Source organism: Crassostrea angulata, chromosome 6 (genome assembly GCF_025612915.1).
Source record: "Crassostrea angulata isolate pt1a10 chromosome 6, ASM2561291v2, whole genome shotgun sequence".
Taxonomy (NCBI): domain Eukaryota; kingdom Metazoa; phylum Mollusca; class Bivalvia; order Ostreida; family Ostreidae; genus Magallana; species Magallana angulata.
In genome coordinates this window covers 19,083,659-19,100,575 of record NC_069116.1, presented here as the reverse complement: position 1 = coordinate 19,100,575, position 16,917 = coordinate 19,083,659, and the positions used below count along the sequence as shown (strand labels likewise).

The following is a 16,917-nucleotide window of genomic DNA, read 5'->3' as shown; positions in this document are numbered from 1 at the left end:
ATATAAAATTTAATTTTCTTGAAAATATGTCAACCAGACGCTACAAAAGTGTAAACTTGATCTGTAGTTTGACATTTTGAAGCTGTTCAGCAAATTTCATATTATTCCTCAAACGCATAAAGAAAAATAGGGTGGAAAACTGAAGTGTGACAGACAGACAGATGGACAGACAGACAGACAGACGCACAGACTGACGGACGCAGAGGAAAACTATAGTCCCCTCCGGTGAAAACTGGTAGGGGACTAATAATTGATTGTCGCTCAATATTATTATTAACATAATTTTTCATTTATTAAAAAAAGAGAAAGGCTTATCATTTTTAGAATTTAAGAGCTCAGTGTATACCCAAATCAATTTTTGAATCAAAACACTTGTCATACAGTCCATCTAACTTCAATCTAATCAGAATTAGACCTGTAAAACCACTCCTCTGCTATAAGCTATGCATAAGTCATGATAAGTGTATCGTAGTGAAGCGGTTTTACAAGTCTAACTTTAATCAGATTGATCTAACTTATTATTCTCTTTTGAGAAGTTGACAGGCATAGCTTGGATGTATGCTTTGCCTGTCCAATTCAATTCAATTTATTATCTTTGAGCTTTACAACTCATCGGAATACAAATTATAATACATATAAAATGTTCTACAAATGTGCGATGTGCAGTAAGTGAGTGGAATATTAGGACAATATAATCATGTACATATCTTAAAATATGAATGGACATAAATGTATGATAAGTAGCTTAAACTGTAGTACATGTATTATTACATTGCTGTGCTCTCATTTTGAAAGCGCTAGACAAATATTTACCTAAATTATTGAGTTCCTTTGTATTGTTAACACTTAAAAGTTTAACTAGCTTAAAAACAATTGTTGTTTTTTTTGTAAAAAAAACTCTTTATATATTTCTAGCATAATTCAGCGTAAAAAGGACTCATGAGTATAAAGTGGAACTCAACTTCTATATCTTTTTTTATTACAATGATTGCAAAATCTTTCATTTCTTGGCACCTTGTTGTGTCGACCTTTTTCAATATATAAAGAGTGTAATGAAGTTCGAAAAATACTTTTCTTAGCTGACAGTTCCTTGGGAGGAGAGAATGGAAGACGCATTTGAGCGGAAAATGGGAAAATATCAGGAGCTTGTGGCAGATTGTCAGGAGAGAGGGTGGAGAGTATGGTGTTTCTCAGTGGAGGTTGGCGCGCGGGGCTTTGTTGGACAATCCTTGTGGTGAGCCCTGAGAGTCATCAGAGTTATTGGGTTGGAGAGAAGACAGCTCATAGGGCAACTAAGCAGAGAGGCAGAAATAGCATCGCTATGGTTGTGGAGAATAAGAGAGGAACAGTGGGGAATACAGAGAGAGACAATTGTGAATGTAAGATCAGTTCACAGGCGGATAGCTGGATGGTCCCGGGCTGGGAGCTGATCACTGACTGGATGACGACTGTGAATAGGGCAGTGACAACCTGGATAGACAGGAGACAGTCTGGAAAGACGGACACCCCAGGGTCTGGAGGCTTAGCAGGCCAATGGACATCCTCTGTGAAGAGGAACCTATTATATCTGCTATAGACAGATACATACTAAGATACCCCCAAGGTCCCATGATAGTGGGGGAGGATGAGTGACCTAACCAGGAGGATTACATGGATACGACTACCAACTGTCAAAGGACTGAGATGAACAGGATTAACAAATCAACTTGCAGTTGTGGAAAGACCCTGAAGAACGCAAGGGGGCTGAAGATCCATATCGCAAAATGGGGTGCAGACCAAATCAACGACTGGCACAACGCACAGGGCAACCTGGTGAGACGGAGGAGGAGGTGGTCCAGGACTCAGACCAAAGTGACCACAGCGTCCAAGTGTCAGACAGCGAGGAAGTCGACCAGCAGGCTCAAGAGGATCACAGCCAGGTGATGCCAGTGCCCAGTATTGATACAAAATCTGGAGAACGGAAGCAGAAAATCAGGTGGCCACCTAATAACAACAAAGCAGATTAGGACCAATTTGATTTTGATGTAGATTCAATCCTGAACACATCATTGGCTGGAGGAATAGACAAAAAAGTGGAGGCCATGGCCACAATTATGTACAATGTGGGAAAGGAGAGATTCGGTTTGGAAGAGGTCCAGCAGAAACAACAGCAATCAACTGGGCACAGAAATAGACGACAACAGGAAAGAGCGTCGATAAGGAGAGATTTGAGGAAGTTGTCAAAGAGATACAGAGTCGCACCCGAAGAGGAAAGAGCAGCTTTGGCAGAGCTAAGACAAGGCATGAGAGAGCGACTGAAGATACTGAACAGGGCAGAAAGGAGCAGGAAGAGAAGGAAAGAAAGGGCCAGAGCAAGAGCAAGGTTTACAGCAAACCCATTTCAACTTACATCAAAGCTGTTAGGGAAGTAAAGCTCAGGAAAGCTGCTGGCTGAGAAAGCAGAACTGGAAAAACATCTAAAAGAAGTCCACAGTGATGAGAAGAGGGATGAAGAATTGCCTGAGCAACCCAAACTTATGCAAGTATGTGAACCAGAACACATCTTTGATGAAAGCGAACCTACGGCCAAAGAGGTGAGAGATGTCATCCGGAAAGCAAGAGCAGCATCAGCGCCAGGACCAAATGGTATTCCATATAAAGTTTATAAGACATTTATGGAAACATATCCTGGTCATTTGGAGAAGAGGTCGCCTGGCAGACAGCTGGAATCAGGCAGGGGGCTGCTACATGTACATCCCCAAGGAGGAGAATTCCAAGAACCTGTCACAGTTCAGAACTATATCACTCTTGAACGTAGAAGGGAAGATCTTGCTCTCAGTAATGGCTAACCACATGACAAGATACATGTTGGACAACAACTACCGTATGTGGACATAGCAGTGCAGAAAGGGGGAGTCCTAGGTGTATAAGGCTGTATTGAGCACACAAGCGTTCTCACTCAAATTATTAGGGAGGCCAGAGAAGGAAAAGGGGAGTTAGCTGTTCTTTGGTTAGATCTTGCCAATGCCTATGGATCGATGCCACACAAACTTGTGCAGCTAACCTTGGAGAAGTATCATGTTCCAGCAAAGACAAGACATCTATTAGAGGAATATTTCAACAGACTGGAGTTGAGATTCTCCATTGGAGATTACACAACCTCATGGCAACGACTAGAAGTTGGCATAGTCACTGGCTGTATTATCTCAGTCATACTATTCGCAGCAGCTATGAACCTACTGGTGAAATCAGCAGAGAAAATGAGTAGAGGCCCATGGATGAGAGCAGGCATACGTCAACCACCAGTGTGTGCATTCATGGATGATATGACAATCAGTACTAAGACTGCAATTGAAGCAAGATGGACACTCAAAAAAATAGAAAAGCCTATCAGTTGGGCTAGGATGAAAATCAAACCATCAAAGTCTAGAAGTCTGGTGCTGAAGAAAGGAAGGGTGACAAACTACGACTTCCAGCTTGGACAGGAGATAATTCCATCAGTCTCAGAGAAGCCAGTGAAATGCCTGGGGAAGTATTTTGATGACACACTGAGGGACACCAAGAACACAACCAACACTGTAGAACAACTACAACAGTGGATGTACGCAATAGACAAAAGTGGACTCCCAGGAAAATACAAAACCTGGATATACCAGCATGGAGTACTCCCTCGGATTTTGTGGCCTTTGCAGGTGTACGATGTACCAATGTCCCGGGTAGAGGCTATGGAGCGCCTGACTACAAAATCCCTTCGCCGATGGCTAGCAATACCATAGTGCTTTAGTAGCGTGGGACTCTACAGTGTAGGGACTAAACTACAATTACCACTATCATCTCGTCGAAGAATACAAGGTTACCAAAGTGCGAAGCTGGGTGAATTGGGAAGCAGTAAGGCAGAGGAAAGTGACCTGGAATGACATATGGTCGAGGGAGCCAAACAGATTGCAGTTTCTCCTAAGATCAGTATATGATGTGCTACCAAGTCCAACAAATTTGGCAGTATGGGGTTTATCTGATGACCCAAATTGCAAACTTTGTGGAAAACCAGCAAATTTGGAGCATATATTGTCATCGTGCTCCGTAGCATTGTCTGAAGGCCGGTATACATGGCGGCATGACCAGATACTTTCGGTGCTTGCAGACTCTCTTGAAAAAGCCAGGAAGAGACCACCAAAGGACAAGCGGCTCAAGTTCATCAACTTTGTAAGAGCAGGAGAGAGGGAGAAGATAGGCAGCACTGGGGAGGGTAGAGGACTTCTTGGCACGGCAGGAGACTGGCAAATGCTGGCTGACCTGAAATCCAGAATGCAATTCCCAACGGAAGTAGCATCCACCAACAAGCGACCTGACATAGTGATCTGGTCTTTGGAAAGTAGGCAGGTAATTATAGTGGAGCTGACAGTTCCTTGGGAGGAGAGAATGGAAGACGCATATGAGCAGAAAATGGGAAAATATCAGGAGCTTGTGGCAGATGGTGTTTCCCAGTGGAGGTTGGCGTGCGGGGCTTTGTTGGACAATCCTTGTGGCAGGCCCTGAGAGTCATCGGAGTTATTGGGTTGGAGAGAAGACAGCTCATAGGGCGACTAAGCAGAGAGGCAGAAATAGCATCGCTATAGTTGTGGAGAATAAGAGAGGAACAGTGGGGAAGACAGTGAGAGACAATTGTGAATGTAAGATCATTTCACAGGCGGATAGCTGGATGGTCCCGGCTGGGAGCTGATCACCCCAGTCGGCGCACCTCTGGAGGTTGTAGTGGACAGCGCCGAAACGACCGAGGAAGGAGGATTCACCTGATGACGGGATAATCACGCATCTATACCACCAAGATGTTTACAGGTACTTAAGGAAAACTAATGTAAGTTTCGTCAAACAAATATTTTAGACCCATGCTAGACAACTCGCTTTGTATGGAAACCATCCAGTTACTGTTATTGACAAGCATGCTTTCGTATGCTTCCTTCAAGATAATTTTTTTTGTATTTTTAACCTATATTTAAAATTTCGTAGGTTTTTCCTAATATAGGAAGGCAATCTACCCAGTTCACAATAAACTAAATTATTTGTACGAATTCTCTTAACAAAAATTGAGATGTACCTTTTCAGTCTATATCGGATGCTTTGTGGAAACCCCAAATACAGACATATGAAAGAATACTACATGTATACATGTACTTAAAAAACTTCTATGACGTCACCCATTGTATTTAGTCAACGTTTATTTTCACTATTCAACCAGCAGGTGTTGGATATATAAATATCCAACTGATAGGAGTTGGATATTTTTAATATCCAACCGTCAATCAGTTGGATATTCAAATATCCAACTGGGCATTAAACAAAGAAAACTGAAAAAATGTTGAAACGTGTATTTCCAACATAAATCCAAATTTATAAAACAGAATTTTGTCATCCATAAATGTATATCCGATAAGCCACGAATAAATTTTTTGCAGAAATATCTCCTTTTCTTAATTTTGATAGATTCGGGATCACATATAAATCACTTTCATAAACTTTTAGACTTCCTCATTGAACCTTGAACCATATCACTCCTTTTAATTAGTTTAACAATATAGGAAATATTGTCGCATGTTGACTTCATAAGACTCCTATCAATTTTTTAGATAAATCATTGTCTGTTAATTGACGTCAAAATTCTGATTTTTCCTTTCTCCTTGCAAGTTTAAAATATCATTCATTCAAACGGTATCCATGTCTTTCCAGGAACTGTGGATATCTATAAACATTGTACAAGTGTGTACTTTGCGTTAAAAAATTCATCTTCTAAATCTATGTCTGCTCAGTACAGCGGTATGGTTTTCTATAACATGCGCACCTGTTCACTCGTCCATGATTAAAAAGGTGTGTTTGGTTAGGCTATTGTGTATGGTATTGCTGGAATTATACTTGTGTATGACATCACAGTTGGATATATGAATGGGTCAATGCTTCTTAAAGGCTCAAATGGGGGAATTTTTTTAACTAAGATAAATAACTCGATAGTGTTGAATAGTTTAGAGAAAACATCCCCTCCTCGGGCCTTTGGCCCTCGGAGGGAATGTTTTCTCTAAACTATTCAACACCATCTCGTTATTTATCCATTACATACATATCAAATACAGAACATTGAATTTCAACATTAAAAGAATAATTTTTCATAGTGTTTGATATTGCAAAAAGTGCTTTAATTCCGTCCTTGATCTGCTACATATTTTTTTGTTTGTAAAAAAATTCCATTGAAGGTAAATAACATACCTAGATACTTAAAAGTATTCACAACTTCTTTTTTTTGTTCATTGTATAACCAGCTTTCAAGATCTGATATTTTCCCACTATTTCTAAAAATGACAACCTTGGTTTTAGACACATTTATACATGTCCACTTCTCAAAAGAGAATACTGACTTTATATGGTATTTTCAATTGCTGTCTGTGATTTTCCAGAACCTTAATTCATGTTCTCTTGATGAAATTGCATTTGAAAACCGAAGTGCAGGGACACACAATCGTAATTTATACACAAATTATGTAGGTCATAAATGTTAATTTGCTAACCATGCTCTCTCTCTCTCTCTCTCTCTCTCTCTCTCTCTCTCTCCTTACATCATTTTGGGAATATGCAACCACCACTCCATTTACCAACAAAGCTATATACAGTAATGTAGTCCTCCACCGGAACTGAAATAAGAAAAGAAAATGTAGCCTAATTATCTTTTTTATCATGACATAGTTAGATATAGATATGCCATCTTTGCAAGTCAAGGGATTTTTAGATTACCTATGACTCCAACATCTCAATATTTCTACATAAATTCAGGAACAATTATCTTTCTTGCGAGAAAAAGGAGGGGGGGGGGGGGGGCGCTAAACCCTCTATAATGTTATGTGCCTAATGGCTAAGTCCCCCCCCCCCCCCCGGTTCCGACGCCTATGTTTTTAATCAACCTGGCAATCCCGTATCAAAATTATTTTTTCATCTGATAATCTTGATGATTTTTCTCATTATCATTTCTTTACTGTGAAATTTATGTTTATACATTTTTTTCTGTCTCTGTATATGACCCTCCCCCACTTACAACTCACTTAATATGTGCTTTTGCACTGACAAATCTATGCATGCTCATCGTTAATGATGGTATATCAGTTACCTGCCGGGTCTATCACTTTAAGAAAACACGAACTTCTCAAGTTATGAATAGAACACGAAAAATGCGAAAATGTTTCACATTCAGTACAGTCTGCATGTGTCGTCTGCAAAAATCTACTTAATTTCATTGCCCCTCCCAAAATATGCCTTCCAAATAAAATGATTTTATAGTATCTGAATTTCTAAAAATCTTGGGAATTTCACATAAACTTAATATGATGTGATGATAATTTTCTTTAAACTTGACATGTACGTATTTCTCCCCTCTGTATTTATATATAAACAACTGGTAAACCTTATAATTAACATGATTAAAGCTATATCTAAGTGCATATATATTTTTTGTCGTTCTTGAACTGTGAAATATACGTTTAGATTATCCTATTATGGAGATAGGATACCATAGATACAAACCATCTTTGATTCGTGTATCATAATCTTTCTACTCAATCAGGTTTCCACTTGACAAACTCTGGATCCTCTCCTGCGCTGGCAAATATTTATTAATGGCGGAAGAATACTACAACTAGACAATATAGTGCATAATTATATTTACCATTTGTCACGTCTTTCGCATTAATATTATTTTGGCTTATGCGATAAGATTGTTCCAACTAATAGCGATCAAATCTTGTTCTGTTTAAAAATAAATGATTTGTATTTTGAACATTGGAACTTCTTTTCGTATTCAGTGAAAAAATGGTAGACATCAAAATGATGGAGGCTCCTTGGCAGGCAGCGAAAGCAACAGGCTAAACATGGGAGATTCATTAGAAAAAGTCGGATTTATCCACATTTATGTTTACAAATGTAGGAAGATGTTATAAAGGCGTGTAAAGATAATGGCCCAGGTGTTGATCCACATTTCTTTAATATATTATGTGTTGTGTTTCGGTAAGTATATTTATAAGTGTATAATATAAATGTACCAATATAAATACTCTTCTTCAAGTTCATGGCATTCTCTTGATAAATCAGAAAAATAATCAGATTTTTTTAATGAGATTATGTTGCTTGACCAATCCGAATAAAAATGATGAGATCAAGTGGAGAAGTCAACTTCATCTTGTATTTGGTCAGATGCTCATGCATTAGATGACATGAAATATCTTATTTGTTTGTTTTGGTTAAATGTAAAGTAAAAATTTTCCAACTGATGTATTGTTTGATTAAATAGATAAAACTGAATAACATAAGCTTAATTAACCTGCATTACAGAGCCAATAACCTTTAGTTTAGAGCCAATATCGGCCTGCAAAGTTTATTTTTAAAGTTTTTCATTTTAACACACAAAACTGCAAGTCACCTGGCAATCTATCAGAGCAGAACCCTGCACGCCCGTAGTGTGTATGTGATAGCTTCAATAAAAACTTCAAAGCTATTTATTTAGGTACATGAATATTCCCGAGGTTTTTTTTTGGCATAGGTTTATTGCAGCTAGCTGACAAAAATAGTTCCCATTGAGTGGTATTAATCAATATTTAGAGGAATTACCCTAAAGCAATTTGTAGCATTGATCCGTCAATATAGTGTGCGAATTCTTTATAAAGATTTTTAAGTTCTTTATGATAGAGAGTTGATATTTGCTGGTGTATTGCTCTTAAAAGCCAAATGTTTACATTCTTCATTAAGAAAATGATTCAATGGCAGAGAGTTGTACTGAATGTAGGATTTTTTTTCATTAGGGATGTGATGTATTGATATATTAGTCTAATACTGTACAGTAACATTCCATTTAAATATTTGGCCTACACCATGCATATTATTCATCAGTTTTACATAAAGGAACACATCCATCATTCTTTATGTTTTCAAGTAGATGCCTGAAAGTAAAGAGTCTTTGTATGTATGTTTACTATGGTTTACCGGTAGATCTACAGTTAATTTTCTCATTTGATGTTTGATAAAATAAATATTAATGATAAAGGACATACATTATATTGTACAGTTGTACATGAATTTGTCAAGAAATATTTTAAATTATTACAATTTTGTTTTTGTTTTATTCTTTTAGGATGTTCCTTAGGTTTAGAAATTTATTTTAATGACCCAAATGATGGATATTTCCTGAAACCTGTTTATCACAAAAAACAGTTGTGGGACCCCTTGACTCGTAGGGAAGATTTCATAGTGACACAGCCATCAGAGGAATATGTGTTAGGGGTGAGAAGTGGTTCCTATGAAAAAGAACAAGTGATTCCTCAGGACATATCTTCCATCTATCCAAACCTTGACCATGTAGACAAACCAATATACCATGGCACAGTGTTTGGAAGGGATGTTTCAGCAAAGGTGGTCACAGACAACTTATCTCTGAAGTATCCCAGGCTTCAGGTCCTAATTCATAGCAGTCCCCACAAAAAAAATAAGGAGGAAAGGAGACCCTCAGAAACTGGAGCCACAGATTCATCCTCTATTGTTGATGATGGACTTTGTGGTCATGTGTTCGTGCAACATGACAAAGAGGAGCTCTCCTCCATTTGTGTCCTAGGGCCGGGGGATAGTGCTTGTGTCAATGGCATAACCTTGCCTTCAGCATGGTGGCAGGATCATTTAACAGTGCGGGTGTACTATGCATTTTCACAGAAGGGAGAAAACCAAGAGTGTGCGAGTGCATCCAACTCTATTGTGCCGGGGCGACTGTTTGAGAAGTCTGTTCTCAGTAGTAGAAGGTTTCTAGCTAACATTGTGTTGTCTGAAAATATGAAAGAGTTTCAAAGAGAGAGGGAGGAGGACATATTGATTGATGTTCCAACCAATGCATTTGATCCTGGCACAGTTTTTGAAGTCCCAATAAAATTTGATGCAGGGTCTGACATGAGAAATCTTGTAATGAGGTAATCTGTTAAATTGAGAAAATTAAACTTTTATTAGGAATTGTCGATAAACTTCAAAAGAAAAAATTAATATTTGTATTTATTTGATAAAAATAGAATTTAATCTATTTAATATTTGTGCTGTGTGGATTCAATTTGAGTCGATATACTAGATAATGCTCAAGTATCAGCAACATTTAAATGACTTGTTTAATTGAATTGTGGTATTTTGCCATTGTGCAGTGCTCGGGTGAGGCAGGGTTTAATGATTATTGGAGCTGAAGCGGACCGAGACGGCCCATGGCTGGTCCATGTGGACATAGACAAGAATAGCAAAGCAGCCACTGTAATGGCCTATCTCAAAGACCCACAGAACTACAAAATATCCAGTCTGTAAGAATACTCACCACTCTAATTTTAAAAATAGATATTTAAAATCAAAAAGAATTCACTGTAATCCATATTTTCCAGAAATGTGTGAAAAGCACTTGGAAATTTCAAGAATTTACAACGTTTTCTCTAAAAGTATTGATTTTTTGTAACAGGTTTTGCTATCTCAATAAATCACTGAAGTCGCAATTGCAATTCAATTTGATGAAATGGTGTTACTTTAACAGAGTTCAGGATGTTTTTGCCTGGCGGTTACAAGTGGAGCCATCAATTAGTAATGTGGAATCTGGGAGAGTGGTATGGAGTATCAAGTATGACAAGGATGGCAGGGGAGAGAAATACTTTTCTTCAGAAAGCCAAGTGGTGTCGAAGATTAATCTCAGGAGCAAAGGAAACGAAAAACTAGTTACCATTGTAAAGGTAAAATTGTTATAAGGTATAAACAAAAGTGGTTAAGATGTATTGATATTGTTATTAAAGGAAAGAAAATAAAGAAAAAAATAGTCAGTGGTTACCATTCTTGAGATACGAATGATGAAGAAATGGACACTGGAAGGTTTATCTGACATGATTCATTGCCTCACTGGTGGTGTTGCAAAATTGAATGAAGCTGCTATATGATTATACTGACTAATAAAAATAAATTTCTTGCTGACCATATGGAATACCTATATGTAATAAAATACATGGATGTGAAATGTTTTTGCTTCCATGAATTTCTAAACAGTATGTTTCTGAATGACCAGGTATTCAGTGCACCATTAGAGTCTTCTTTGAAGCATACAAATTTCAAAATATCAAAGTGGGAAATGTTTAATTTAATTTGGATTTGGAAAGGGGCCCACTATAATGTTTGTTATTTAGAGGGTTGAAGAAAGCTGTACCTCTCCAAAACTTTAATTGAAGCTGAAGCTGTGATTAATATTGATTAAACAGCTGATTAATCTAGACCAAAGTAACAAGGTATTTAAGTGACAAGGCTAATCCAAGATGCATTGTAAGGCTATCAATCAACATGCTCTGTGACCACACACTGTACAATCATTGTTCATTAACTAGGGATTTGAATTTGCAGATTCAGCTAAATAGTTTGATCAGTAATTGTGTACAGCTATTGTTCAAGTCTATTTTAGTGTGAATCATATATACTTTTACCATTACTATTTTCAACATAGATTGCCAGCTTGCTTATTTATTAACTTTTGTGTATTCACAGGTGGAGGAAATCTTGAACTTTGCGATGTTGACAGGTGTGACACAGACCTATCCTCTGCGTGTGTACCTGGTGAGGGACACGGATACGTTGATGGATGCTACTGGACATGCTGCTTGTCACTCAAAGGAGACAGATGTACTCAAGGTCGGTGTGACCTAGATTCAGATAGTTTTAACAAAGAAACGTGTGTGCTGCTAGTTATAAAACAGATTCAGGCCTACAGATAAATAAACTTAAAAGTTAGAAAATTTTGCTTTCCTTTAAGTGGTATACATTACATACATGTATATATGACTGGACTAGTAACAAGATCTTAAAAACTTTAAACTGTTTCATTTAATAACAAGTTTTATTGAATAGGAAACCAGATGATATTAGAATTACTTATGTTTAGGTGAGACCTGATTGTTCATACGTTTATGTGAATGGTTCGGAGAGTCGTGGATCTCACAATGTGACTATTATCACCAAGTCAGGCCAGCACACTGCCTTCACCACGGTCAGAGTCTGGATCCCCATGAATCCTCTAGATATCCAAATCTCAGATGCTAAACTTAGCAGGATTCGGTCTTGGAAAGTGGGATCATTCAAGAACAAAAGAAGGTTTCTATATATATTTGATTCAATATTTTAGGAGATGTTTAAATGAGGAAAACAATGAATTTTTTTTCATTCTGACATTAACTTAGCTTATCTTTATATCTTTGTTATATATATATATTTTACCTTGGTGGACAGCAGGTCCACTGGTCAAGAATTTTTGTGGACCTTAGTTTATATTATTTGTACATTCACACATGTATTCATTGATTAACTACTGTTTTGCTTTTGATATTTTTTACTGATTTTTGTACATTTACATATCATTATGGTGAACTGTATATTTGAAACAAAATGTAAAACTCTGTAAATGTTTCCAACCATTTTTTGTACTTTAAGGTGTTGATATTTACCTTTTATTTGTTTTTAGATCAAGAAACAAGAGGGTTGTAGATCTGGGGATGCTGACTCACCCAAGCATTCTGTTGAGCAAAAAATACAAGAATCACTATGGAAAGAGCTGTTCGTTACGTTTCCAACAATCCCTGGTAGATGTGTATGTCAAATTTTATATAGCAACTTCAGCTGGCTATGACTACTTCATCAACAGACAGGCTGCCTTGAAAATAACTCATCTTCTGAAGAATCAGATGAGGGTTGCTGATCCCAGAATTGTCAGTCTTGAGGACAGCATTCTTCAGGGGCAGAGTCCAGGCCTCACAGAGGTTCAGGTATTGCATTTGAATTTTGTCATTCAAAGGCAGCCACCAGAGTACCACAGCTTATTGTAATTTTTTTGCCTATATTCAATAGCCCCAAAAATTTCAGATCTTGATTTCAAATGTAAAAGTGAATAGGTGAGGTTAATTGAAGGCAGTTTTTTGATGATCATGTAAATTTTTTGGATCTGAGGTGGAATGGGATAAATTGCTATATTGCAATTTCATCATTCTTCTTTTATAGGTAACCACTACTAATGGCAGAGTTTTGGCGGCTAGGATTATTCGTGTTGGAAATGATAAAGTAGAGATAGCAAGGGTCATTGTCAACCTTGTGACAGGGATTAGTTTGGATGTCTACCCATCCCAAGATATCCCTGGGGCCTGGTCAGCAAAGGGACACATATACAGCAAGTTCCAGAGCAAGTGGCAGGTATGAACAAGCCTGCTGTAGTAGTACTCATGTTTGTGCTGAAATCAACATGTAGTATGCAGTAAACAAGAAAACAAAAAAATTAGGATAAATTTTCTGATGCTACTACTATATTACTTTATACAAATGACCAGTATTTGACCAGCAAGTCTGCTATATTACCAGTAAATTGTTTGCAGTTTCATTAAATTGCAAGGACATATTGTTTTGATTAAACTTGAATTGATTGCACATATGATATGGAAAAGAAAATTCAAAGAAAAAATTCTAATTGAATGTTTATTTTCCAGAGTGGGATATTGGATGTACACATTGAGTACAGTGATGGTACCCGATTCCCACTGGACAAAGTTTCAGATGCAGACTTCTACTTGGATATGGAAAACAGAAATCAAGTTCTTATCAAAGTTGTTGGAAATTTGGTCAGTAACCTGTCGGATATCAAAGTGTATGCCGTGTCAGAGGGCAGAGCAGAGTCCATCAAAGCTTCACTGAAACAAGGAAGAAGTTGTCCAAAGAAGAAGATACCAACCCTCTCCACAGGATATGTGATAACTGAGGCTGATTTTTCACAGGTGAACCAGGTGCAGAGTGATCGTTTGTTTAGTGATGGTCATTATGGTGACAACAGAGCCAGCGACAGATATGACAATGTTTACATGCCAAAGAAACCTCAAGATCTAGATAAACTTGTCAAACAACAGCAAAGTCACAAGGGTCAAGATGTCAAGAATAAAAAACTCTCACAAGCGAATCCTTCTCAAACATTGGTTGTTTTGAATGACCTGGAAAAAGACCTTGCCAAAAATAACCCTCAGATTCAGGATTATGTCAGTTTGAATTCACAAACAATGAAGGAACCATTACAAAGTCCCAATGATTCTAAATTATCTCCCTTGGAAATTGGAATGTATGTGCTTATTGCTGTTTTCTGTGTTGGAATTTCTGTATTCCTCATCAATTGCATTGTTTTCATGGTGAGACATAAAAAGAAGAGAAAAGTCCACAAGAGAAGTCACAAAGAGCCCGTTTACCAAGCCAAAGATTGGGTCTGGATCGGTAGAGCTACTCTAGAGCGCAGCTCCGTAAAAACAGAATGCTCGCAGTCCCTCATGCCAGCGGAAGACTTTAATGGAAACCATACAAGTCATCTACGCTCCACATCCAGTCAGAGCAGGTCCTCCTCCAGTCGAGGAAATAGTGCCAACAGCAGTAATCGCAACAGCTTTGTATCCACAATCAAAGGGTCGGAGTGCAGCATCCGCATCACAGCAAACCCTCTGTCTGAGGACACCAACAGTAACAGCAACCGAAACAGTGAGACCGCCAGCCAGTCCTCACCCACGGTCCCCGAGGAGAAGTGGGACTACGAGGCCATGGGACTCTCCCTGGATCAGCTGGCTGACTATTTTGACAATCTGAAGGAGTCCTCAGCCTAGGGTGTTGTGTTTTAGTCTTGTGCTACCTGTTTATTTATAACTTTTACATATGTGATATTCATTTTTATTTTTAAAAAAGCCCCAACTTACATTGGCATTGATATGATTTTATATCATTTCTTTTAATGGTTTATTGTTTCTATTGATATATTCTTGTTTAATATGTTTATATACATTTATATTGTTTTTGTTCATGATTTATCCCACCAGCTATTTACATTTATAGTGTCATTGTTTTAGAGTTTGTTTACAGACCTAACAGTACAAAATATCAAAAGGAGGCATTTTCTCAGTGTATCCTATGTATACATATACTAAAGGGTTCGATATTTTCTCTTGCAGTATACTTGCCATAGCTGATAATTTGAATTTTCTTTGCAAAAATTTGAATAAGTATTTACTAGCAACAAAATAACATTACATTCTTTAGAGGTTTTGATATTGCCAAATGTGCATTTGATTATCCTGCTAAAAATTGGGCATTTCAATTCAAACATATACAAATATCATCAGCAACAAGTTTTAGAATTACTAGTAATGAAGCTACATGTTCATAAATTTGTTGATTAGATTTTTAAATCCTTTATTTATCCAGGTCGCATGTATACCAATTATAGCAATGTATTGTGTTCAGCTAGAATCTCTGTGTACAATAGACATTTGATGTCACATTACAGTAAGACTGGTTCAGTAGTATTAGTAGTTTGTTTCAGATGGTGCATTTTTTCTTGTACTTCTTTGCCTTACTTTATGTGCTATGTGTCACAGAGTACAATATTAAAGTTATTTCATTTCTAGAGTTTCTTTGTAGTAATATCTGATATCTTAAGAAATTTTTGATTTCTACTGCTTATCGAATGAACTTGGAGTCATATATATTTGGACTAGTATTTCAGAACTTTATAATCTTTTAGGAATATTTTGTTGGTGCTCCTGTAGAATTATAGCTTGAATCTCAATGTTTTTGATGAAAGAATTAAGATATTGTTACAAATAGGTTCAATTACGTAAACTATGAAATATCCATTCAAAAGGTGCATTAAAAATAATTCTATGTATATACATGTATGATTATTTTTTCAGGTTGGTAATTTGTCCATTTTCTCCTTTTCTTTATTTGAGACAATGTTTCTGATTTCACTGTGATAGATATAATTATCTTTCTCCAGCTTGCCGTTAAGTATACCAAATAATCGATGTTGTGAAATTTTACCAAAGCTTTATAAATGTTTGTTAGTCTCATCAAACAGTATGTTGGGTACATAATGGTACATGTACTTACTTCATTTGCAAAAATTAGAATTGGTTGTTAATTTTCTATAACTGTGGATTGATTTATGATTAAATTATTACACACAGAACTAGATTTATGTTGATTTGAGAGTGACATGGGGGATTTTTTTACGTCTTTTCTGGTCCAGTGTTACCTCTTGCTTTTGAAATCGCATCTGACGACACTGCAGAGGATTTCTTGCCTTTTCCATATATACGATTATCAAAATGCGGTGAACGTGTAAGGTGTGCTATTTCACAGCACATTAGAAACTACATGTACATGAGAGAAACGTACAAGGCTTTAAAAAATTGTAAAGGGAAACCTGTACGTTTCCACTTGGGATTCATTATAATTCACAGCGAGAGAAAACACATACGTATAGTTTTCAAAGACGATTTATTAAGTTTTATTTATAAGTTGTCTAAAATAATATAAGTTTTACAGAGGGAGTTGGTGGATATTAAATACCTACGTGAAGAGTTCAAAATAAACGCAACCGTGCTTTTCAAATGCCCGTTCAGTAGGCCTATGGCCGTCAACACGTTGAGAACGGCCTGACGCACGCGCAACGTCGGCAACGAACCCGAAGTTTAAAACATGTAATAATATAGAAATACATGCTACATAGGCGTCGGAAGCAAATTGAAAGTGGTGGGGGGGGGGGGGGGGGGGCTAGACTAATCCTAAGTAAAATTGTGAAAAAAGTAATTCCCAAAATCATGGAAATCCTAATCCGTGGGGGGGGGGGGGGGGGGGAGGGGGGAATAGTATACCTATACTTCCAAAAAAATTTTAAATCACTTACCCAAATTTTCTTTTTTCCAAATTCATGAAATTCCTAATCCGTGGGGGGGGGGGGGGGGGGGGGGGGGGGGGGGGGGGAGTATGCTTCTGAATCTAACTTCTCAATCTTTCAAGGTAGATTTAGGAACAATAATCTTTCCTGCGAGAAAAAGTGGGGGG

At 37.4% G+C, this 16,917-nt stretch overlaps 1 protein-coding gene across 1 annotated transcript; it reads left to right on the top strand.

Annotated features, from left to right (window-relative positions):
- The first annotated feature begins 7,802 nt into the window (after window positions 1–7,802).
- LOC128186678 (transmembrane protein 132A-like) lies at window positions 7,803–16,039 on the top strand. The gene is made up of 9 exons (XM_052856521.1): window positions 7,803–8,019; window positions 9,140–9,962; window positions 10,185–10,334; window positions 10,559–10,751; window positions 11,548–11,691; window positions 11,942–12,150; window positions 12,518–12,818; window positions 13,051–13,239; window positions 13,530–16,039. Exons 1-9 carry the CDS (start codon window positions 7,968–7,970, stop codon window positions 14,676–14,678), a joined length of 3,210 nt encoding a protein of 1,069 aa, XP_052712481.1. The 5' UTR covers window positions 7,803–7,967; the 3' UTR covers window positions 14,679–16,039.
- Window positions 16,040–16,917: the final 878 nt, after the last annotated feature.

Bases quoted from the DNA above. Each gene is read 5' to 3' on its own strand.
- LOC128186678 (XM_052856521.1), top strand. From the start codon at position 7,968: ATGGCCCAGGTGTTGATCCACATTTCTTTAATATATTATGTGTTGTGT. The intron at 10,752-11,547 runs GTAAAATTGTTA...GTGTATTCACAG, and splicing joins AACTAGTTACCATTGTAAAG to GTGGAGGAAATCTTGAACTT. The intron at 11,692-11,941 runs GTCGGTGTGACC...ACTTATGTTTAG, and splicing joins AGGAGACAGATGTACTCAAG to GTGAGACCTGATTGTTCATA.